The 24,204-nt window shown below is 39.5% G+C and overlaps 2 protein-coding genes across 3 annotated transcripts; both read right to left on the bottom strand.

Moving 5' to 3' along the window:
* Positions 1-252: 252 nt before the first annotated feature.
* On the bottom strand, positions 253-12,184 carry ifrd2 (interferon-related developmental regulator 2). Of its 2 annotated transcripts, XM_042491977.2 has the most exons (13): positions 11,635-12,184; positions 9,748-9,804; positions 6,114-6,230; positions 5,789-5,873; positions 5,550-5,674; positions 5,268-5,425; positions 4,427-4,480; positions 3,960-4,138; positions 3,690-3,798; positions 3,399-3,533; positions 3,113-3,241; positions 2,104-2,196; positions 253-1,873 (listed from the first exon to the last, which is right to left on the bottom strand). In XM_042491977.2, the coding sequence occupies exons 1-13, from the start codon at positions 11,675-11,677 to the stop codon at positions 1,793-1,795; spliced, it is 1,365 nt and encodes a 454-aa protein (XP_042347911.1). In that variant the 5' UTR covers positions 11,678-12,184; the 3' UTR covers positions 253-1,792. The 2 variants fall into 2 exon arrangements, with proteins under 2 accessions (XP_042347911.1, XP_042347912.1); XM_042491978.2 differs by lacking the exon at positions 9,748-9,804.
* Positions 12,185-12,602: 418 nt separating this feature from the next.
* Positions 12,603-22,872, bottom strand: amt (aminomethyltransferase). The gene is made up of 9 exons (XM_042491846.2): positions 22,588-22,872; positions 20,238-20,405; positions 19,967-20,047; positions 18,006-18,137; positions 17,851-17,929; positions 17,510-17,655; positions 16,209-16,389; positions 15,274-15,429; positions 12,603-14,179 (listed from the first exon to the last, which is right to left on the bottom strand). The coding sequence occupies exons 1-9, from the start codon at positions 22,711-22,713 to the stop codon at positions 14,004-14,006; spliced, it is 1,245 nt and encodes a 414-aa protein (XP_042347780.2). The 5' UTR covers positions 22,714-22,872; the 3' UTR covers positions 12,603-14,003.
* Between the last annotated feature and the right edge of the window lie 1,332 nt (positions 22,873-24,204).

Here is a 24,204-nt window from a genome sequence, read left to right on the forward strand (position 1 = left end):
GTGTTTTGTAAACCCTATTAAAGGCAAAGTGGAAAATACTATAGTTTGCCACATCTGTGCCTTAGGCTAACCCTTTCTTAATGTTAATATAGTGGTAAAATCTCATCACTTTCTTAAATAACAATCTAAGTAAGATCACAATGTGTACATATAACACTTATTTTAACCCGTAATTATCTGTTGTTCTTGCCAGGGAAGACAGAAATTACATCTCCTTTCAGAAGTGTTTGAAATTACAAAGAACACCAAGAACATGCTTAAATAGTCTTTATTTCATTTGATCCATCTTCTGTCCATGTGCAGTAACACCAGAGCCACTGATGAGACAGTTTGGTGAAGCTGTTATTTGAGAGGCCTGTTGTTGCTTTTCACCCAGGGTGTCAAACCTGATTCAGCAATTCAAAGCTGATGACTTTTACACCAGGTATAGAAATTCCCAGGCAACTTTAAAGTCTGTTTTTAAATTTAATATAATTCAAAACACTTGACCACAATTACAAACACCATCGAACTTCTGATCAGCAGCTCTGGTCAGTGGCCTGTTTGTATTTACAGCTCAAGAGAAGGAAAATCATTCAAATGCAATGATTCAAGTACTCTTTACCATAAATCCCTATGTACACTCTGCGATGCATGCACATGGATAAACTGCATGAACCACCAACCTGCATTAAAAATATACATGAAAAAAAAACTAGAAATTCTTTCTTGTCATCCCATTATTGTTTCTGTAAACAGTTCTTAGCATTTTTAAGTTTCTTAAAAATCACACAGTACTGCTCTTTTAATAAATTAGTAGGTGAAATACATTATCCACCAGAAATGGTTAAAACGCATTTTTCCTCTAATAAAGAATATTAATACAAAGATGACAATCACTGATTTTTTTTTAATTAGGCATCTTCATGTTTATGTGTCTTTATGTGTTTTATTTCATGATGTTAAATAAAATGTCATTTAAAACACACTCTCACACAAACACCACACACATTTTCTCTTAGGGTTGCATTGTTTGTGAAGTCAGTTTCTGGTTTGGCAGCTGAAGACAGACGACGACTGAGGAATAACGAGGAATATTTAGTCCACAGTAGAGCGGAGGATGAATATTTCCATGGCTCTTTTTGCTTTGTGTCACAGAAGTTGATGGTTGGACATTACACTTCAGAGATTAACCAGGACTGATTATATCCAAGAAAAGCAGCTTTATGTGGAAAGTGAAGTCAATAATTAGGATTAAAAAGACTCGACTGACCTGTCAAGGCACCAGGCAGCAGCTCAAGCTGAGTATCAGAAGTAATACTCATCAGCACCAAAGAGAGTTGCAGTGATTGTAACACAGACGGCTTCCACAGATGTCAAGTGTCCCAAAAAGCTTCAAAATGTTTGAGTCTTACAATGGAACTCAATACTTTTTTTGTATTTTTAATGATAAACTTTATAAAATACACTTTGATATCTTTTACTCTGCTGTGTAATGTAGTTGTTTCATTCCCACGTGAGGTTTAGCATTGTTTTACGGTTGATATCCACTTTGAAGCATCAGAACTTATATTTGGGAAATACTGTGAGCAACTTTTGCAGCTCAGAAAAGCATTTGTCTGTGGCAGCCAGGAATAACTGGCCATCTGTAATCTGGAGTATTAGTTTGCAGGTGAAGAGCACAAGTGAAAAAGCCCTGTAGATTTTGTGTGTCTGACAGCTGAAGTGTTGAAGGCATCATTTTGCATTCATTTCAAAATAGCCAGAGGAGTTCCTCACACGCTCGTCCATTCACTCCATCCTCGTCCTTTTCTCACATGACGTCCGCCCGTTTGTCCCTGACTTTGTTCCTCTGTTTAGTCCTGGCCTTGAAGGCAGCCGAGTTGAAAAGATGCTGTTGAAGAGAGAGATGAAGAGATGAGTGCAACTGTATTTTTTCTCCTCTATCTCTAAATACACTGGATACCTTTCTTTGTATTTTATGGCTGGCACTTGTAACTGGACAAGGATGCATCGTGAATGCAAGACGAGGAAGGAAAATCCTGACACATGCAATCACACACTCCAAAGTCAGCTTGTTCCAGCATGCCGGTTGAGATTCAAGGACAGAAGAGAAGCTGTTACCTTCTCAAATCGAGAGATCTTGTTGCCTTTGACGGTAGCGTCCAGGATGAGGGGAGGGCCGAGGCCAAAGATGTCCCTCAGTAGTGGGTTGAACTGCAAAAAAAAAAAAAAAAACACACTCTAAAATGACCAAACATGGGGTGTGGACATAAATGTACAACTGTGAAAATGCTGATTTTTGTGTTTATTTTATGGCAAGACCTTTACAAGTCAACAAAACTGAAAAATAGAAATGAATGGATCAGTCTAAATGTGAAATATATAAATATATACTTATGACAGCTTTGAAAACTTTTCACCTTTAAAATCTGCTAAAATATGATGAATTTAATTAAATCAACTGAAGCGTAAACTCGTTTTGCTTATCAAGGACCTAAATGATCATTTCCTTTCTAAGGTGTCATTAACTGTAACGTTTTGGCGCATAAAGTTGCCCTTTTGCTAAAAATCGTATTTAGAGCACATTACCTTACAAATCTCATTTTGAGGTGGTGCGATTCAGCCACACACACGTGTCATTGTGTTTGTGTGTCACCAGCATCACACACCACACAAAACTACATTTTCTTTGCTCACAGCCTGCTGCTGAAACTGGCTCTGGAGACAAATATAGCGTTCTTACTCAACTTATGGGGTTTGTGTAATGGTGTCCATGCTAGATGTAATCACAGTCATTGCCTTAAGATATAATATGTATGCAGATAATTCGGCTTTCAGTAAAATCCTCCGGAATAATCAGCACTGAAGAAATCCAAACTGGGAGAAACTGCAATGATGGCCATGCTCCGTCTCATGTTACTGTTGTGATTGGGAGCGCCCCAGCGGCAGAAAATTACACACAGTTAAAAACTAAAACTAGTATCCCTCTATCGAAGTAAACCCCAAAAATGTCAAACAACAGCAATCATGTGACGCTGCAGTGCTGACCAGTTGTAAGTGATGGAAAATGAGCGGACGGTGAAGATTCACACTTTTGGAGAACACTGCTGGCTTCAGTGTGTTTTCTGACCTGTAGATGGTGGCTGACTCCAGACTCCAGGATCTCTTTGAAGGCATCGTAGATTCTTCTCCTCATCCAGCTGTCGATATAAACGCTCTCCACTCCAAACCTGATCCTCTCCTCGCTGAAGTCGTCGTTCTGCAGGGAAAAGAGAGAGGTCAGTACAATGTCAAAGTCAGAGCACATGTGCACAACTCAAAAATGAGAAAAAAAAAAAAAACATAGTTCAAGAACCGATTTAGTCACACAAATAAAATTGAATTTGAAATATCATAGTTGCAGCTATAAAACATACCTCTATGTAATGCAGCACCTCTCTGAAGATGGAGCGCTGTTTCCGCCTGTCGTTCTTGGCTCGATGCTTGTTGCCATCTGTGGCTAAACTCTTCAGACATTCACACAGACTTTCGCTGTCTTCCACCTCAAATTCCTACACACACACACGAGATATAACTGTAGCACATAAACACATTGAACCCCCCCGAAAAACCCCTCAAGGCCAAGATATGGGTATAATGGTAAAGTGAGTTTCAGCAGTAAACATGCACCTGCTCCCAAAGGTACAAAATTGTCCGTGTGTGTTTACCTCGTCTATGTCCCGTCCCAGCTCCACCAGCAGGGCGATGGTCTCTCCCACTGCTATCCTGTAGTTGACGTCACTGCTCTGCAGACACGCCTGTAGTTTCGGGAGGTGGCTACAAGGAAGACAACAGAGGGAGAGAGTCACTGTTACTCACCACTGATGACTCTTTACTTACTGCAACATACTTTTTAAATGTCACATCCATGAAGCTTAAAAGAACTAAACTGTTGGATTATCATGAAGAATATATTATTTATTATTTATTTCACTCACAGGTCAAGCAGCACAGTCAGTTTAGATGCAGGACAGAGGGTGACCAGAAGAGACCAGGCCTGCAGTGCGGCGCTGTGAAGGCCTGGACTGCCGGGTTTTGGTGTGGGCAGCGTTCCCTCTCTGTTGGGGTAGGAAGACTTGAACACGCTCTCCAGAAGGGCCAATGACTTGATCAAGTCCTGAGGGGGGGTTCAGGCGTGATGTTGAGGAGAAAAGAGAGAAAATGTTTTGAGCGATGGGAAACACTGTTGATGAATAACAGCACAATCATTAGTAAACGCAACTAATCTTAAGCTGCTGCAGACACATGCAACAGATACTAGACCCACATAACATTTGATAAGATGCTTTTGTTGCTTGTTATATTGTGGTTTATATATTAATAACAATTGGCAAACTGAAAACACCGCCCCCCACCCCCAAACAATTATCAGCATCATGATGGACTCAAAGCAAATTGTTCTTACCTCTCCCTCTTCAGCGGTAGAGACATAACAGCACATCCCCAAAGCTCTGGCACACTGATGGAGACACACGCAGTCCAAGTCAAATAACAGTTAAGACATTTAATTAAACAGAGTGAACCGGAGATCCCCCTGATGCAAACTTGAGGTTTGCTAACATCAAAACATGTATGACTATTGTAATAGAGTTGCTGCCATGATCCTAAAACCTTAATATTCTGATCTTGTCCTGGGCTGTTAATGAAAATAATCTGGGAAATTATAGCATATGTCACTCAGACTTGTTGAATTATATTTGTTGCTCCTGAGTTTCCATCTCTGACAGTCCAAATGGCTGCTGTTAATGTCAAACTGTGGAAGCGGTCCTCAAGAGTCCCCTAAATGCCGATGTGTGTTGTGTTTTTTTGTCTTCAGTTAGTTTCCAAAATTGACACAGTGAGCACAAAATAGTGTTTGATGAGGGCCGTATGACACAAAGCTACAGCCTTGACAGGCCTGGAGATCCTCATTAAGTGGACAGTCCATCTAACACTGAATTTCTGAGTTTTGACTCACTAAACTTATTGCACAACAACGGAGGTGAAAATGAGGTCGGCTGGGTGGAAGAAATCCATTATGAAGAAGTTGAACTCAGGGAACCGTTGGCTGAACCAGATGTTTTTGGATTTGTTGTTGTTACATTGTTGCCCTTTAAACTGCATTCTACATGACTTATTCTTGTCACCAGTATTTACACGTGCATGCATTCATTTTCTGCTCTTTTTTTGGGAGTTGCTGTAAATGACAGACAAGTCCATGTCCAAAGTTCTGCACAGTATCAAAAAAGGTTTATGTGATTACTCACACTCTGGCGGGCTGCTATACTGGCGCTGTTGTCCATCAGAATTGCAGTGAGGATGGGGCGAAGCATCTTGAAACCCTCCTCTGCCTCATCTCCACCACCCAGTTGGATGCACAGCAGGGTGAAGACCGTGGCCGCCGCTGCCTGCTCTTCCACGCTGCCTGGAGAGGAGGAACAGTTTTGATGTGGTTAATTGCAGTTGTTATTGACTGCGTTTCTTTGCCAACTTGAGAAACTGAAGATGAATGTTTTCTGCACTAGCAGGTCTGATATGTCTTATCTTGCCCTTTTTAAGGCTCCTTTCCAGGCAGTCGCTGATGGTGAGGCGTCTCTCTGTCAGAAAGTCGTACAGCACTCTGGAGGAGAAGGCCAGTCGTAATGACTCCAGACCTGCTAGACGTGTCTTGGTGCTGAGAGATGCACAAATAGAGCCAAGGAGATAGAGATAACCAAGGTTGGTGTCAACTGGAAGATCTTTTATTAACTTTTACATGTCTTTTTGTGTATTTCTGACTTGTCCTCACCTCTTATCCATCAGGTTGTCTATGCACTGCTTGAGTTTGTCTTCTGTTTCCTCCTGGGCAGTCTGCTCATCCACCTGCTCCCCTCCTGTGTTTGGCCAGTCAACATGTACATGATTTTGTTAACTGTATGCAACGCTAATGCTTCAGTTTAGGTTAAATTTGACAGTCACCCCACAAAAAGGGTGCTAACTGGAATTAAAATGCATATAAACTGTTTGCTGCATTAATTTCCTTTGGTGTATGTAAGCAGTTGTTTTTTTTAACTTTATTAAAAATAGACACAATTTTAAAAAGCGTTGTGTATAATCTGCGTTTTTGCACAAACCTGTGCCATCTTCCAGCACAGAGGTGCTTTCACTGACACTGCTGCAGTGACTGAGAACATCAGATGTCAGCTCATCATCGCTGGCACCCGACTCACCCTTCACCCCATTTCTCATCCCTAGAGAAAAAATACAGACAGATTGGGAAATAGTGAGGAAAGGGAATAATGAATGAAGGAAAGAGTGAGGATAAGAAGATAGAGGTGGTTGTATTATATTTAGATGATGAAGGACGAGAAAAAATATTAACTCCGCAATTTCAAAACTCAAACTTGGAGTCTTGGTCAATGCAAAAGCTCAGATTTTTTGGTTCACTCAACGGAGCAAATGTGGATGAATCATCGCTGAAAACAAACAAGTATGAGTGCAGGATGTTTTCACTCTGGGTGAAAAGCGACTTGCAATCAGCTGATCTGGACAATGCTGAGCATCTCTATCTCATCTCTCATGACAGGCATGAAGAGGACAGCCAGCTTATAACCAGAAGTTGTTAAGTTAGGGACAGAATACAAAAAAAGCTTGTAGAAATGGGAAATGATGAGCAGCACTATGGGGATATATATATATATATATATATATATATATATATATATATATATATATATATATATATATATATATATATATATATATATATATTAAAGTTTCCAAAGAAGAAGCCACAATGTTGATGGGCATTTTCTCCCTTTATTGTCCAAAATGTTGCCTAGCTTGCTTTGTACTGTCTTTTCCTCAGACTACGGCATGAGGGAGTGGACCAAATAGCAGAAACTCGTAATAATACTTTTGCAAAAACAGAATTAAGTTTCACGTTCACTGCAACTGGCGTTCTGCTTCTCCCTCTGTGCCCAGAGTATGCTCTGCGCTCCAAGAGTGAATATCCAAACTGTATATTCAGAAAACTCTTTTTTAACAGTTCTCTATAAAAAGGTTTAAAAAAAGAGCCTCGAAAATGGTAAATAATAAAAGGACGCATCCCAAAATTAACCAGAATTTAGCTGCAGGATATTTTCCAGCAGTGACTAATAGCAGGTTTAAGCAAGCTGACTGTAGGCTTACTCTGCTCAGCTGTCTTTCTTTGTCAGTAACTGTACACCAGTACAGCCCGCATGCTAACACACTCAGGCCTCTCAAGGATGAACAGCAAACACAAATCTGTCATCCACAAACCTCAACTTACAGTCTTCTTCTATAAGGCATCAAACCACCTCCTGTCAATTTTACAACTACCCTGCAACAGGCCACTGTCATGTTTTATCATCACTCTCGCCCACACACGCGAGCTGATGTTCCCTTTGTTAATAAGCAGGACACGATAACAGGAAATGGCAGATATCAAAGGGAGTTTCCATTTTTCCATTTGGCAATTCTCCATCATCTTATATGATTTTATTGGTACAAGGCATTTATTAATGTTTTCTACTGTTCCATCACAGCTCTGCCCTGTCTTTATGAAGAGTGTGTTAGTTTGTTACACAGAGTCTGAACACAACAGGGGGTAAGAGCCAGGCAGGCTAAGCTAAGCTAACCCTCAGGTTCCTGCTGGCTCAGGACTTTCTACTGTTGCTGGGATTACTGGAGACCAGAGTGGCCATTCATTTATTCATTCATTCTTTCGGTGTGTACGATCCAGAATGCTCAGACTGTGTGTGTGTGTGTGTGTGTGTGTGTGTGTGTGTGTGTGTGTGTGTGTGTGTGTTCAGGTCAACCAGGACAGCCGAGGTAAGCTAGAGGTCACACTCACTGTTGCAACAATGCAACTTGAAAGTTGTAGTGGGAAGTTACTGAACACAAATGAGAGACACAAAAAGATTCAGAGAATTATCTTTAGTCCAGCTCAATATATGCAGGGGTCCCTGCCCCGTCTCTCCTTCAGCGAAGGGGTCCTTGCCCTGAAAAACTTTACAGACCCCTGGACTAGACTATCATTTAAGGGCTTGGAAAACGCCATTGCCTAACAAATCGTAACAATAGCAGTATAATTAGTGGAACCTGTTTGGGCACTGTAGTTTTAACACGTCTAACTGCTGGCTGCTTATGAAATATTTTACAGTTGAGCTGACAGGATAATAGCTGGATATCTGCTCAATGCCAAAACTGTACTGTAACACAATGATACAATAGCTGAATGTTGAGTTTCTATTAATAGTTACCTTTTCACTCACATCAGTATATTACACAGTCTGTTGTAAAACTGGGTGTGTAAGAGCCTATAGATCTGACCAAGCAACACAACGTAACGCCTGCCTGACTTGGAAATCATAAAAGATTTTTTTCTGCTGTTCTTTTACTGGTTGATAACCTTGTGAAAAAAAATCCAGTTTTTCATTGTTACAAGAAAAACCTGGCTGCAGCACTCAAGCCTTGACAACCGTGCTTTCCTTATGCAATATTCAGATTTCTTTGGAAAACAGCCGGCAGCCTCTCTCATTCACAAAGCTATCGTTCACCACTGAGATAACACCCCTGCCTGCGAGCCTGTATCAGTCAGCAATTTCCCAGTCATCATCCATGAACCCCAGGCCACTGAACCTGTTACTCCCTCAAAGCCACACACACACACATCGTGTTACATATGCACACACAGCTACACACCTTCCCACGCCGACCTGCCCACACACATTTCAGTTATGGTAAGTGTGGGCTCCCTGCTACGACTCACGTGTTGTCTCCACTTGGCTACTTTATGCTTACATAGCAATCAGTCAAACAGCTCCAGCAGTCAGAGAGAGTATCTGATGGTGGACAAACCAGAAGTCTAAGCGAAACAGGGTGGGAGCTTGTTTAAGTTACTGGACCATAGCCTTGTAGTACAAACTTAAACATAAAAACCTAAATATACTTGTGTTCTCTCTACAAGCTGTTGCCTCTCTACAACTTCACAAATGTAACATTAGATTCTGTCATAATTGCTGTGCGTTTCACATTTTAACAGGTATTAATAAACACATGGCAGCAGTTAGACATGTGGGTCGGGTAAGCCACAAAGAGTAATGATGACACAATTACAAATTAAACCAATTCCTCAGTATACCATGCAGCCAAGATTAGTACACAGGGTCGAGAAGAGAGACTCCAGGGAGCAATGACTGCCTGAATTCCATATTTTTCTGGGGCTAGCGCAGGTAAGAGAAAGAGGTTGAATGGTTGGAGAGATTTCAACCAAATTATTGCCCATTGGGGGCACACTCAGGTGTAGGCAAGGTTGGCAGTGATGAAGCAAGACTGGATGTTAGCAGCCAGTTGTAGGTGAACAGCTTGTGTGTATGAGAGGGTCAGATGTGGATAAACCTCCCTTACAGTCCTGTGCTGTTCATCTTTTCAACGGCCATCACACTCAGCATGATGGTGAGGTGTTTGCTCATGGTGTGACATGCATCATGACTGAAGACAACAAAGTGATTTTAATGCCCCTGTGCAGCAAAACTACAAAAGCTGCTGTGTTAAAGTCAACCAGCAGTCAGCCTGGGCAGGTAATATTTGTGAGGGAGGGAGAAGTTACATTTTTTCAGAGCTGCTGGGAAAAAAAACGCAGTGAGTATAGCATGAGAGAGGCTGGTGGGCTGCAGTGAGGTCCAAGAGCTTCTGGACAAGCCTCCAAAGCTGGGGTCAGGGGTCAAGGGTCAGAAGAGTTACCTTTCAGCGAGGCTTTAGACGACAGCTGCAGCTGAAGAACCTCCTGACGAAGAGAGCCTGGAGATGACGTGTGGACGGAGGGATGAATGGATGGATGAAATAAAGGGGGTGTAGATTGGAGAAGGAATGATGGGCGGGATTGTGAATGAATGAAAAAATGCAGTAATGACCATGATGGAGAAGAAAACATCAGAGGTGAGCTCTATTTTTCCATTCATGAAACTCTGCATTGTAAAATATTGACGCATGATTAACAGAACTGCATAACTAATAAGTTAGTATATTTTTAATAGGGATGTCCAGATCGGATCGGAAGGATCGGCATCAGGTTCAATCACCCATTTTTTAATTGATCGGGATCAGTTATTTTGAGCATGCACCCCTCCAAAATCTTTGTTTAAGTTCGCTGTCACAAAGGTTTCCTAAACAGAGAGCACAATTTACAGCCAATACTCAGGTTTATTGTAATGCTGCTACTACTATATGTATAAACTGTTTTTCTTTCATGATCAACTTAAGCTGCTACATCACTCTAGGTGGAATTGAAGTTTCGGTTTTCATTTTTAGTTAACTAGTTTAACTAAAATGCTGTAATACGTGGAATTGTGACCAAGTTTTATTTGTTGTGACTGGTAGAATTTGTGGAATTATATTACTCATTTATAGTGTTCTGTACTTTTATTACAATGCTACACTAAGTGGATTTCAGAGCAATTTCTAAAGACATTTTAGTTTGTGTACTTAGTTATTTTATTTTGTTATTTAAATGCTGCACCAAGTGGAATTGTAATGAACTGTATCATATAAAAATATTTTTTGTTTGTTTACTTATTTATTTTGTAAAAATTAACCTTAAGGAGTGGTTTAGATGCAAAAATGTTGTCTTGTATTGCATTGCAGAGCAACTAAACTGTCAAGAATACGTACTGGATTGATTTTAAGAACTTTAAAGTACAGAGTTTGCACTGTGCAGTTGTATTACCGAGCTAAATACAAGTCTTGGTTTTGGACTCCGTATCGGCAGATACTCAATACTATATGATATGTGATCAGGGAGGAAAAAAAACTTGATCGGGACATCCCTAGTTCAGCACAATCTATATCTATAAAAATGAAGTGTGTGTGTGTGAGTGCGCGTGTGCGTTTAGGAGCTGGCACGTGTGTTCTTTCCGGGCGACGTCACTCCATGAAACGTGAGGGGGCTGAAACGCCCTTGCTGGCACATGCATGGTCCGCACCACTACTGTATAATCATAAAAACGTGTAGCTGTGATGCAGGAACTTCACAGCACCCAAAGATCGTGTGTAAATGCACTGAAAAACCATGTTGCACTTGTTGCACGGGACATTCCTCTTCACAGTTTTTTCCACCTACCTGTTTTAAATAGCATGTATGTCATTCCGGCTAAAAATAACGTGGTTAACCTTAGCACTATATCTGCAGCTTTAGCAAATCAGGGTCCTCCTGAGCACTAGCAGGTGTCATAAAATGAATCACACTTTTTTGGACAATTCTTCAATGATTTACACTAATTTATATACTCATTAAAGTGAGTGGCCTCGGCATACATGTCAGACTCATGCAGACTGCACTACTAAGCTGCAGCACTATTTATAAGCCACATGGCTGTACATGGCAAGCTGGAAATCCATATACAAGTCAAGTAGCTGAAGTTAAAGGAGCAACAAGCTGACTCATAGTTTTATCATAAAAGCCATATGGCAAACTACTACCGCTACTGATCTTTTTCAATTGGAAAGGTGTGGCGATCGTGATTTACAGCGTCTATCACTTTCATAACTACCATATTCAGTCATTTACACTCCTGCTGGTTATTTGCCAGACGCTGAATGTTGCGTGAGCACGGCCGCTATTGCTGCACTTACCCGGCTTGCCGGAGCCACGTTTCCCCTTTTTACTCCGTGGCATTTCGAGTGTCGCTTTGATCCACAGTTCACAACACAGCTAGCTGTTGTTTGCTAGCTAAAGTTAGCCTGCTTTCAGTCAAACTGTCAACTCCGCTCCTCACAGATTTGACAGTTGATGTGGAGGAGGCAGCAGCAGACAGCTGGAGAGTCTCCGCGGTTTTTCCTGACAGCTGGGTAAAAAGCTCCCAAAATTACACCTCCTCTCGCACTTTTGTTGACACTTTGGCTAACGTTGGCTAGCGTCGTTTCCGAGGAGCCACCGCCAACACGCTCAGCAACTCTCTGCTTTCTTCACTTGTGGAATAAATAGTTGTCCGTCGGCGAAAAAGTCACTTTGCTCAGCTGTTTTGACAATGTATTATCTGTGATTGTCCCCCGGTAATCTGTATCTAATACCAGGTTGAGATGGTAAGTATTTTCCAAAGTGTTTGGGACGGAGTTTTGAGCACGCTGCTGTCGCCAAGTCCACCATCTTCCTCTCAGTAACAGTACTGAACGACCCGGCAGCCGGGGTTGCCAGGTTAGTGGTGTTAGCATCCCCCGTTTCCGGTTTAGAAAATCAACCGCAGACATGCTGCATGAAGCCCGTTATGATTTTTTTTTCTCATTCAAAGGGAATGTCAGATTTGGGTGAAAAAAAAGTGAACGAAAAATCAATATAGTATAAACACATTTAGATTAGTGTTGAAATATTTAAAGAAACAGCGAATTATTAAAGAAACATTATTTTCTTTTTTTTTCTTTTTTACTATTCCATAAATCACAATACTGACATTAAAGGTAGAATTTTGAGCATTTCTTAAAAGAACCTTCAGACATTGCTCTATCTCTTTTGATCACAGAGATGTTAAGAGGAATATATTGTATAAACATTTCTGCAGTCATGTTTTCACAGCAGTGTTCAATTGACAAAAAAAATGAGTCAATAATGGGAAAATGGAAATGTCTTTAATAAAGAGACAATATTTTCTAATCAAAGAAACAGTGTTATTAAAAAATGTTTACTTTAAAATTCAGAAAAATATTAAAACCCACAGTGACTCAATAAGTGCAACCCATCAATCAGTAGTATTACTTTTACATTAAGTATGTTATTATTTTTGACAAAACAATACATTCAGAGCTCAGCAGAAAGTACAAAGAAAATTAAATTGTATTTCATTAGTTGCAAGACACAACACACATATGACAATTATCATATTTTCAAGTTAGGTTACCATTTTACCACATGTGTTAACTTCTCTTTCAGGTTCATCAGAATTATGATATTATAAACAGTTTGGTCAGGCTATATCTGATGTGGAGATGAAGTTTTTGACTATATCAACAGAGCAAACTAGAACTGCCTTAAAAACAAAAAATCTTGGAGAAAACTTGCTAATTAACACAAATGGCATGTTTGTGTTATTACCATATTTCAGATAGGGTTTTGTGGTGGAAAGATTAGCTGTGCCCCATTTGACCTCCTATGATCAAGCTGTTTACAACATGACTAGAAATTTAGCTCAGCGGCATTGAAAGACCTTGAAAAAAGCAAATGTAGTTATTTGACATCAGAATAACCATTTGGAATCTATTTGTTTTGGTCAAGCTGTGACAAAGTAAATCATGTAATTTTTCATTAGCAAAGCAATGCTCAAAAAAAAGTTAATTCAATCTGTGTTTAAAGGATCCACATAGCCTCGCTGTTTCTGTTCTTACTGAAAGTGCAGTAGGTTGATTAAGTTTAATCTGCTATCTATTTATATATATAAAAAAAATAACAGTATGTGGTCTACTAACCATATTAACAGAGCATCTAAGCCAGTACCATAATACATACATTCTCTGACACGATTCTCATACATACTCAACAATACTGCTTGTAATTGTAATTCCTGCACACCTATCCATAGGAGAAGCCTTGTTACTGAACACTTTTTCTCTTAAAAACACTCAGGCAGCATATTAAGTGTTTGAAAAGTCTTTGTATTACATGTGAGGTACTGTTGTCATCAAACCACCTCTCAGTTTAAACTGTATATTGTGTCGCTGCTTTGCAAATACAAACTTGAATGCATTTAATGCACTTCACAGGAAATGTGCTTGATCATATTAGACCAGCACACATATTTTAGTGCATAACAGTTTAATGCTTTTTATTATTTTTCTCTCAGAGAACTCACCAACGAAGATTTTCGGTCTTGCATTAGTGTTGTCTTACTGGAGGTAAACAGAGGGGGGCAGCACTGGTGAATAGGGACAGAGTGGGGGAATGCTTCCAGTGTGAGTGCATGTACTGTGTATGTGTGCATGTCCTGTGTGTGTACTGTATGTGTGTGTCCCTCCTATCCAGAGTAGTAGTTGGTGGGGACAAAGGGCATCTTGCTGACAGTAGCGGGCACTGCTTTTTTCCTGACCTCGACCTGGATGGCTGTACCGTTCTTTGCAAATGCCGAATCCACGTAACCCATGGCAATGTTCTTTTTGAGGCAGGGAGATGGGCAGCCGCTGGTGACCTCACCTAAATAAAACAGTTAAGATTAAGTCATACCTTGGAAACCACCGTCTGATGCCCTTTCTGGCTTCATCTTTAGAGACAAAAAACAGATAGCGAGCCAGAATAAAAATATTTGGTTTTGACAAAATTTTAAATTGGTGCCAATCTGTGGTTAAGATTTACTTCCTGAGCAGTGCACAGACTTGCTAATCTTTTCATCTTTGGCTGCTTACACATTACACTCAGTCATTCATTAATTCACTCAACCACTACATTCTGGCACCGGCAGTACACTTGGAACTTAAGGATTTCTTTTTTTTTCAGTTTTATTATAGATAACAATTTGGCCTCTGCATGCAAAATGACGTGAACATTACAAAAAATAGAATTGATAGAACTGATATTCATCACACTGACATGATATGTATGCCAGAATATGAATGATGTCAAGCTAAATGGAACATTTCAAATTAAGTTTGATATGGTAAAGCCACAATGTTTATGATTTAAAAACATCTGACTTTGTTGACCTCCAGTGGTTGTACCATACAGACATAGAAATGCATGTAAAAACTCTACACGCCGTGGCCTTAACCCTTTGAAACCTGGGCAAATTGGCTTGATTCCTTTCAAAAACATGGTATTAAGGCAATGAGAAACCCACAAAGACATGACCCAGAAATGAGCAAGAAATTTGTAAAACGTACAAGAAAACTACTAGAAATTTAGCACAAAACAAAAAATGAAGAAAGTTAAAAACAGAATGGCCTGAAAAAATCTTAAAATTATAATAATTATTTAAACTAATTTTTAGTAAATAATTGTGATAATTATGAATATATATTTCTCTGTACATTTTTCTGTGGCTTTTTTTTTACAAATATTTTCCTACATCTACTATTCAATTAGTTCATTCATTAATTTGCAGGACATTTCTTACCAAGTTGCTCTTTGCCTTTTTCCCCATGTTTTTAAAAGAAATCTTACCAATTTGTTTCGGGTAAACATGTAAATACTTGTGGAAGGCGTCTGAATGCAGCACAAGAAAAGTGATATCCATCCAGGTTTCAAAGGGTTAACATTAACTCCTCTGTGTGTTAGCGGTGATGCTTTCTGACCTATGACTTTTCCATCAGGGCTGAGTATGGGTGTGTGTTGTCTGACGGGGGGGCCCGTGGACACCAGACCAACTCTCTTCCTGGCTGTCTTGGCCTTGATTTGAGGTACAATGATGTCAGCGCCGGGGAAATCCTTGGTCTGACGCCGACGCTTTCCTGGCGTGCGAGAAGACAAATAAATGGAGTTAACACACAGGCTGCACTAGCTGTCTAAATGCTGTGTGCTAGATGCTTCTTTGTGATCACCAGCTAGTTGCTAATTGCGTCTGTCTGCTGTTTGGTGATGAGCACATAGTGTAATGTTGATTTTTAGAGCTTATTCACTGAAGCTGCTTGCTGAGGCTTAAACTCGCTAAGCTGAAGCTCTGGTTAAGGGGGTGTCCAGCTTCGGTGATAATTCTCTGTAGGTTCATCACAAGGTGAGACGCCTTTCATGTTACACACTGTCAACTGATACATTGTTATAATTTAAAAACAAAAACAAACATGAATTATCGCTTCTTTAATACATGTTCATAATCATTTCAGAATTTCAAACATTTTTTTAATTTTTACAAAAACGTGAGTAAAAACAACAATTGGCCGTTTTACCGTGAGCTATGTGCCAGACTATTTCTTGGCTGGTCTCCGCTGATTGCCTAGCAACTGGTCCCAGACAAAAACAGTCTGGCAGACAGCTCCTCAAAAGTAGCGAATTGTCTTTTCTGTAACGTGTTCATTGGTGAACTCTGTCAGTGCTGGTGGACAGATTTTGTTCCCTATGAACAGAGCCAGGCTAGCTGTTTCCCCTGCTTCCAGTATTTATGCTAAGCTAAGCTAATCGACTGCGATCAACAGGTTTTTAAATCAGCCGTTCCAACATAGCCTTCTTCAAAAACAACATGGTTAGCAAAAAAACAAATTTAAATGTTTTGTAACACACACTAAAATCTTACCTATGGTCCAGACTAGAGTGCCCTCCACAGGTGTGGTGGTCTCATCAATGTCGTTGCCATAGAGACAAAGCCCCGCCTCCAGCCGCAGACTGTCTCTGGCGCCCAGACCAGCCAGTTTCACTTCACTGTTAGCCAGCAGCTTCTCCGTCAGCTCCACCACTCTGGACTGAGGGACGGAGATCTGGGACACAGAGACACAGATTGTAGACCTGGGTCTCCATCCAAGGAGTTTTACAGAATTACGAACTGGTAACAACATTTTAAATCAACAATACTGAAATAAAAATACAAGTCTACTGCTGTGGCAAAGTATTTTTTCAATAAAGATATATTAGTATTGATCCAATAATGAATACAAGTAATGACATGGTGTACGATCATTTTGTTTTTAGATGTTTGCAGAAGTCTAGATGTTTGTGGAATAAAAACAAAGGAAGTCGAGTAAGCCTCTGCAGCACTGAAGGAAAGACGAGATTATGTGAAAGGAAATGTTGGATAAAGAAAAACAAGCTCCCACATTCCCTCTGTGAGACAGAGAAAGACCCGCCCACATCCGTCCTGATATCTGCAGAGGACCAGCAGAGTGAGCCAACGGAGAGAAACAGAACAAAAAAAGAGAAAAACCGTGGAGTAAACCATTAACGACTAAACAGAATTTAACCAAAACTGAACACAGCACTGTGAAAAGAAGTCTGTGTGCATCAAATGCTGAAAGAAACTATCCTTAGTTTCAGTTTGCGTTTTCACAAAAATAGAGGGATTCCTCTTCTGTTAACATTGGCACACAGGAGAGGGTGTAGGTCTGGTGGTCTGACAGGTGGTCTGTTGGTCCAGGCTCAAATTACTAAAAAGTCAATTCATTTATATAATTTAACTAATAGAAATAAAATGATATAATATATATATTTTTGTTTGTTTGTTTGTTTGTTTGTTTCAATATCAGCCCGTTATGTAGTCATGTTGATAAACAAGCATACATCCATGATTAGCTTCCAGTTAAACAGTGATGGCGAGATAGTCAGCAGAGTTAGAGTGAATTGTATAAAACACTAAAATCGTGACTCCAAACGGGAACTGTTAGGAAGAGAAGTCAAGATCAGGCAGAGAATATTTCAAGCAGCCGTGTTGAAACTGAAGTGGACTGCAATAAACCGAGCGCGAGCGCTTGTGGTTACTTAAGCAGCTCCAGTGAAGTCTCCAAAGCACCTGACGAGAGGATGTCTCTCGCTGTGTATGAGTTGTGTGGGAAATTTTAAGTGCCAATTTCTAGCAAAGAGAGCAAGACAGAGAGAGCTTCTGACCTCCACCCCGTCCTCTCCAGTGTATCCACAGCGGGTGACCCTGCAGCCAGGAATACCAAACACTGTGGCCAATGTGGAGGTCATGAAGGTCAGCTTACTGAGGTCCTCCTTCAACCCTACCTGGAGCACCTGAGACATGGATGGACCTGGCAACACAAAACACATCTGATTTGCCTAAACCAAGACATGGAAAGTCCAACACGAGTATGTCAAATAGTAAATGAAATAAGGATTTAATGATGATGAAACAAAAACTGGAACAAGAGATAAATTAGAGAGACATATGGGAGGAAATAGAGGTAAGAACAATGAAAGGAATGAAGTAAGAAAAACAGTTTTACCTTGCAAAGCAATCAGCGCTTCATCGAGGAACTCCAGATCCACATCAAAACCTGCAGCTTTGAACTCTGCCAGTCTGGCCTATAAGCAAAACAAACACGTCAGTCTACCATACTCCCAACCCATCCATCTACACACACTCTCTGTCTGCATTTACCTTCATATGAGCCGAGTCCTTGTCAGCGCAGCCAGCGTTGGAGACGACGTAGAGGTAGCCCTGGTCTGTCTTTGTCACAATGAGGTCATCAATAATCCCTCCTTTCTCAGTGGTGAAGAGGGACAGTGTACCCTGAGGAGTGAGGGAGGGGAGGAGAGAAGATGAGTGGGTGAACATGTTTAGAATAAGTGGTTCTCAGATGATCTGATCACAGGGCTCATTATTTCTTGTAGTTTTGTTATCACCTTCTGCTCTCTGAAGCATTCTGTGCCACAAAAGGACGCTGTTTACTCATTTCTTCTTGTAGCAGAGAACCCGACAACCTTTCAATGCCTTTTTGCATCCGTTTTATCCAAAATCAGTTGAAACCATGCTACTCTTTTACAAAAAAAAAAAGATTTTTTTTTGTGTTTGAAAATTTGAAATGATTCAAAAGTGGACAACTCTTAATACAGGTGTGAATGTATCTCAGATCCTCTGAGGATGAATCAGGATATAAAATATAATTTGGCACACTGAACTACAGTGCGTTGATGTTCTTAATGGGTACGTTGGTGTCTACCCCAATTTCGAATTATGTCCCATTTCAGAGGCTTTGGCGGTGGTGACTTTTGAGAACAGTCTATAAAGGAGTCACAAAGGACAAAACAGAGCTGCAGTCAGACAGAGGTCACATTCCTCAGCTTTGTTTGGGGGTTAAAGTGAAACAGGCCTTTCTGATCCGTTATAATGTTTTATCTTGAAATGTGGACTTAGATGGACTTGGTCACTAAATGCCACAAACCATTGTTTTTTTATTTTAACACAAGTATATTCAGTTTTATTTGAACTATGATCACCTGATTGCAGTTCCTCTCCACTCAAATGCGCATTTTTTAAAGACTTTAAGCGTTTTATTTTGGTGTTCAGGCAGTTGTAATCATTTTTTAAAGATTTTTTTCCATCTAATGTTTATCATTTCAAATAATGTCCCTATGTCAAATGTTGACTAAGACATAACATCATAAGTGCAACATTCTGAGGAGTTTGAGGCTGAGAGGTGACAGATCACAGATGGTTTTTAATCAAACGTTCTCACAGTGTTACATGAGAACAAGGGAAGAACATTTTCAGAGCAATATTCAGAGCATGTTATTGAGGACTGAGAACACAGACCATTTTTTATGAAAATGTAATGTAATTTGATATGTTAACAATTAAAAAAAACATTTTTGATATTTTTTTATGTTTATAGAGAACATTACCCGAACTTTAAGAAAAACATTCTGGAAAGTAAAAGACAACTTTACGTAAACATTGTATTGGTTGCATTGTACCATTCTCTGAGTGTTTTAAGAATCAATACTTGCTGGCTGGGTTAACTGTTTCTGTTTCACTGTCACTGGTTTTGTCTTTTCTTTGTTTCAAGAAGCAGCAGGCAGCTGCTTCCAGGTTTGAAATATAGCTTCAAAGAGCCACTGCATGATTCGACACATCTCTACTCAAATCCACTATCTCTTTTTTGGTTTTTGATCAGCAAATGTTGAGGACAGTAATTTTGGTATTTTTTTTGGTACCACTTCAGACCACTGATTAGTCAGAGAGCAGCACAGGACATCCCGCATAAGCAGGACGTTTTTTTAAACACCACACTACTGCAACAAACACAATTTTTTTTTTCCCACTCAACCCAGTTTTTTAAAAATGGCAGCCTGCAATTCTACACTATATGCTAAGCTGTACAATTCACAAAGTGCAGACGTACACGGAGGCCGTGCTATCTGCAGTGGAAAAAGAGAAAATGTCCTAGAGAAAAGGACCTGGTATCAAAACTGAACTGAGCTGAGTAGAGCCAAACCAAACAGTGGAAATGAAATATTAGCAGCTAGAAACACTTCCCCATATCAACTTAAAGGTGATAATACATCTATTCAAGTAGACAAAAACATTGGTCATTAAAGATTCGATATGCAACATCTCACCTGGTTGTCTTTGAGTTCTGCAATATCTGCAACTACTAGAGACTCCATGAACTTCACCCTGTCTTTGCCGTGGACTTTGGTCTGACAGAAAAAGCAAAAGGATTTATCAAAACAAAGCATTTTTTTGTGGATTGTGTTGTGGATGAAAAAGTGCTTTATTTTACCATAATGTGCATCTGTGAGCGTGGTATGTGAGCTCGTGTATCTGTTTACCTGTGTTTAGGAGTGTGCTGTATTTGTATATGTGCGCGTCCATTTACACTGCTCTCACCTGCAGCATGTGGCTGACATCGAAGATGGAGCAGTGCTCTCTGGTGTGCATGTGTGAGGCGATGTGACTGTCTTTGTACTGGACGGGCATACTCCAGCCTGCAAACTCCACCATCTTCCCCCCATGCTCCCTGTGGAAGTCAAACAGCGGAGTCTTCTTCAAGGCAGCCTGCGGGAGATAAAACACTGTACTGAGTGTACAAATATTAGAAACACAGGGAATACAGTGAGTAAATTCTGATATATATATTAATTATAATTCTATATGCTTAAAACTGTGTATCTTAAATGTGCTAGAGTTGGGATTTTCAAATATAATGTTTTAATATTGCATGTCCATGATGTTTGTACAAGTGTTTCTAAGGTCTTTTTATTATTTTAGTATTTAATTTTTATGACTTTAAAATTTGCTATTATATTCATTGTTTTCATTTTTTATTTTTATACTTTTATTTTGTCGCACTTTGAGATCGGTTTAAAATGTGAAGAGCATTGCAAATAAAAATCTATTATCATTATTATTATTATAAGGTATTTTTCAATGTAAAATCAACAATCCAACCTGAAAAAATAAGGTAACATTTTTCATTATTTTAAAGATGATGCATATACAGTTCTAGTCAAATGGCAGAATGACAGTGACTTCCTGCGCTCCTGTGATCTGTTGTTTCTGCCCTCCGATCTGACCTATGAACCTGCTGCTGAGGGGGGCTTATCAGTGCAGTGGCAGAAGTGCATTATGGGGCAGAGTGTGTGTCTGCGCTTTACATAACACTCAATTGTTTTTTTGTTTTTTTTACAAAACTGTTCAAGTTCAAAGTCAGCTATTAATTAGAATGAACAAAGGAGTGGTGGCTGTAATAGACACACTCACACGTAATGAACCACCACAGATTGCAGGACGTCACATGGTGGGGACTTTACTCTTTTTGCCCTTCTGCTTTATGCAACACTCAAAGATAAACCTTAGCTGACATATTGTGTTTGACTGATAATTTAGGATTCTTTGTTCATTCATGTTAAAAGCTGGCTTTGGACTTTTCTGTTTATAAAAGTTTACAAAAATATGAACGTTATCTAAGCAGCAGAAAAATGCAAAAACTCTTCTCTCTGCATCATGCTACTGATGTCCGCTTTATCATTTAATTCATAAGCTCTGTTGCAGACAAATCAGTGAAAGCCAAGGAAGGAAATGCATGAGTAAATTGCTGAATGAATGAAGCTGGGTAAGGTCACACTTCAAAGCTTTCCATTGAGCAGAGATAGCGCTGACAGAACTGTAGTCAGTCACTCGTGGTTTTAATAAAATCATGTTGTGCAGCTCAGTGAAGTGAAGCAGGCAGAGGACAGTCTGCTGGGACAGATGTACATTATGTCTGCATGAGCTGACGGCTCCTGTGACACACTTTGATGTTATTATAATATGCAATAAAAAGAGCCAGCCACTGAGGATTTTTTGGGGTGGCGTTCAAATGTGATGGCCAAAAAGAAGCGCCTTAAACACCCTCTGTATAATAAAACTTGACTTTTTACAACCTATATTTCAATTATGATCAAGTAAATTTAATAATCTGACATAAAGGATTCGTTTTATTTATTTCAAACCTACCACTTAGGACAGTGGCAACGTTATATGTCTAAAATCTTTATTTAAAGTGAATGTTCTAGAAGTATAACCCTTTGAAACCTGGACTGACATCACTTTCCGTGTGCTGCATTTAGACGCCTTTCACAGGTTGGCTAGAAATGTCCCAAAAATTGCAAGAAATTAGTAGATTTAGATTATATATATATTTATAGATAGATAGATAGATAGATATAGCTATATAGATATATAAGATAGAGAAAACTTTCCTGAAAATTCCATTTCTAATTATCATAATTATATTTTTAAAATCATATTATAGTATAATTAAAATGTTTAAGCAGCTTTAAGCAGTGGTTAATTTTCCACAGATTTTTAGGTGACTTTCTCGTACTTCCTCTTAATAATTTTTTTTGCAAATTTCTGGGTGATTTTTTTCCGTAAATTGCTCATTGCCTTCTCATGTTTTTGAATGAAATTAGGCGAATTTGTCCCGGTTTCAAAGTCATATCTTACACTGGAGAGCCACGGACATCGTAAAATAATCAGCATTACTATAATATTGTACTGAAAACATAAGACATGGAAACTTGGAGTAATATTTAAAAAATGATCAAACACTATGTATCACAAATACAATGGCTTCCACGGAATACTAGTTTATTTCATTATCTTTCAGTCAGAAAACTGTGATTAAGCTGCTTTCACTGGCGCACATGCTGTGTTGCTAAGTTTACCGTGCAGACACTCTTCACGGTGCACTCACCTCTGCAGTTGAAGCTCGTCTCCTCCCCGCACATCCCGCTCCAGCGACCCGCAGCAAACCGTCCCTGGAAGCCCGCAGTCCGGTGCCCGAAACCCGGACACCAACCAGCAAACTGGCCCACATCATGCTGCCTGAGTCCCCACTGAAATCTCACACACACTCACACACACACACTCCTGACGGGTAACACTTCCGCTGCGTTACTAAACTCTTTGGACTCCACACTCAGGAATTTCTGCTCTTCTGGCAAAAACACATGAAGCGACAGCAATTGAGGAAGGAGCAAAGACTTCTGGGATATGTAGTTGATGAGTCTATTTGCGCTGTGGGAGTTCACAGTTTGGTAACTCCTGCTTTATCGTGTTAAACAACCGACATAGTAAAGAAATAATAGTCTTGGAGCCACAGTATAAAGCAGACTGACTGACAACAGATCTAACTAGTGAGCTACACACACAAAGAGCTTTAGTAGTAGGCCTGTTAGTGTAGTATTTGTTCAGGAAGCATATTGCTACCACAGCAGAAAAAAGTCACAATCTTATATCAAGACGTTTCTGGTTATAACAAGATGTACACATCTTGTGTACATGTTATGAAAACAAACTTTTCTTGTAATAAGAATATATATATTAGGGTTCTAAAAAGAAACATGTCTTGTTCTAACATAAAAATGTTCCCCTTTCTGATAAGAAACTTATCTTGTTCTGACAAGATAGAGTTGTTTTTTGTTGTTGTTTTTCTGGTAAGGCAGCAATATGTTTACATATATTTTTTCTGGAAGCTGAACTTAAATTATTTTTTTGAAACTTGTTGCATTGTGTGTTGGTTTGGTGCAGCTTGTGTAACAGATGGTCATGTGGTTTATTATGGTAAATCTTGGTCAACTTCAGCCAAAAAATCCATCAGGTTTGTACAGCGGTCCAAAGTTAACCTGGGCTTGTGCATATAGAAGAACTTAAAGGAGCAGTGTGTAGGATTAAAGGGGGGTGGGGGGGGTCTACTGACAGAAATCGAATATGATATTCACAAAAATGTTTTCATTAGTGTTTAACAAGACATGGCCTAAAGATAAGTGACAAAGTTACAATAAAATTATCTGAAAATAAGCACCAAAAAAGAAAGAAAGAATATTGCCTAAAAAAGTGCTGACAATAAATTTTAAAAATGAATATGTATTTATTGTATCATATTTCCTCTGTAACATAATATTAAATATAAACATATTGTTATCTGGACATTTTTCCCAATTTTTTGGATGATTTTGTAATAATTGCTCCCATTTTTGGAATATTTTTTGTCACCTTTTACTGATTTGTTTTGACATTTCTTTTCATGTTGGTCATTGCTTTTTTTCCCCCATGAAAACGGATGTCCGTCCAGGTTTCAAAGGGTTAGCGAGTTGTTTTTTATAGTCATATAAAGTGCCCCCCTGACTGTATACCCAATGATATTTGTCCATGGGAGTATTTGTGTGTGTGTTTATCCCTATGTACCCCATCATGCCCTCCACCCAGATCATTGAGTCATCCTTTGGCCTGAGAAACTAATAATACCCCCATGTCTCTGCGGCTATTTTAGGCCTTGAGGGCCTGCAGGGTTGGGTGTGTGCGTGAGCAT

Source organism: Plectropomus leopardus, chromosome 9 (genome assembly GCF_026936395.1).
Source record: "Plectropomus leopardus strain MGB_pleo_1.0 chromosome 9, ASM2693639v1, whole genome shotgun sequence".
Classification (NCBI taxonomy): domain Eukaryota; kingdom Metazoa; phylum Chordata; class Actinopteri; order Perciformes; family Serranidae; genus Plectropomus; species Plectropomus leopardus.

What these genes read in the sequence shown, in the direction of transcription:
- amt (XM_042491846.2), bottom strand. Translation starts at nt 22,713, where the DNA reads ATGATGTGGGCCAGTTTGCTGGTTGGTGTCCGGGTTTCGGGCACCGGA. An exon ending in ATGTCAGCCACATGCTGCAG is followed by an intron (nt 20,048 to 20,237) that starts GTGAGAGCAGTG and finishes TTTTTCTGTCAG; the next exon opens with ACCAAAGTCCACGGCAAAGA. An exon ending in AGCGCTGATTGCTTTGCAAG is followed by an intron (nt 17,656 to 17,850) that starts GTAAAACTGTTT and finishes TTGTGTTGCCAG; the next exon opens with GTCCATCCATGTCTCAGGTG.
- ifrd2 (XM_042491977.2), bottom strand. Translation starts at nt 11,677, where the DNA reads ATGCCACGGAGTAAAAAGGGGAAACGTGGCTCCGGCAAGCCGG. An exon ending in GTATAGCAGCCCGCCAGAGT is followed by an intron (nt 4,481 to 5,267) that starts GTGAGTAATCAC and finishes TGTCTCCATCAG; the next exon opens with TGTGCCAGAGCTTTGGGGAT. An exon ending in TGGGACGGGACATAGACGAG is followed by an intron (nt 3,534 to 3,689) that starts GTAAACACACAC and finishes GTGTGTGTGTAG; the next exon opens with GAATTTGAGGTGGAAGACAG.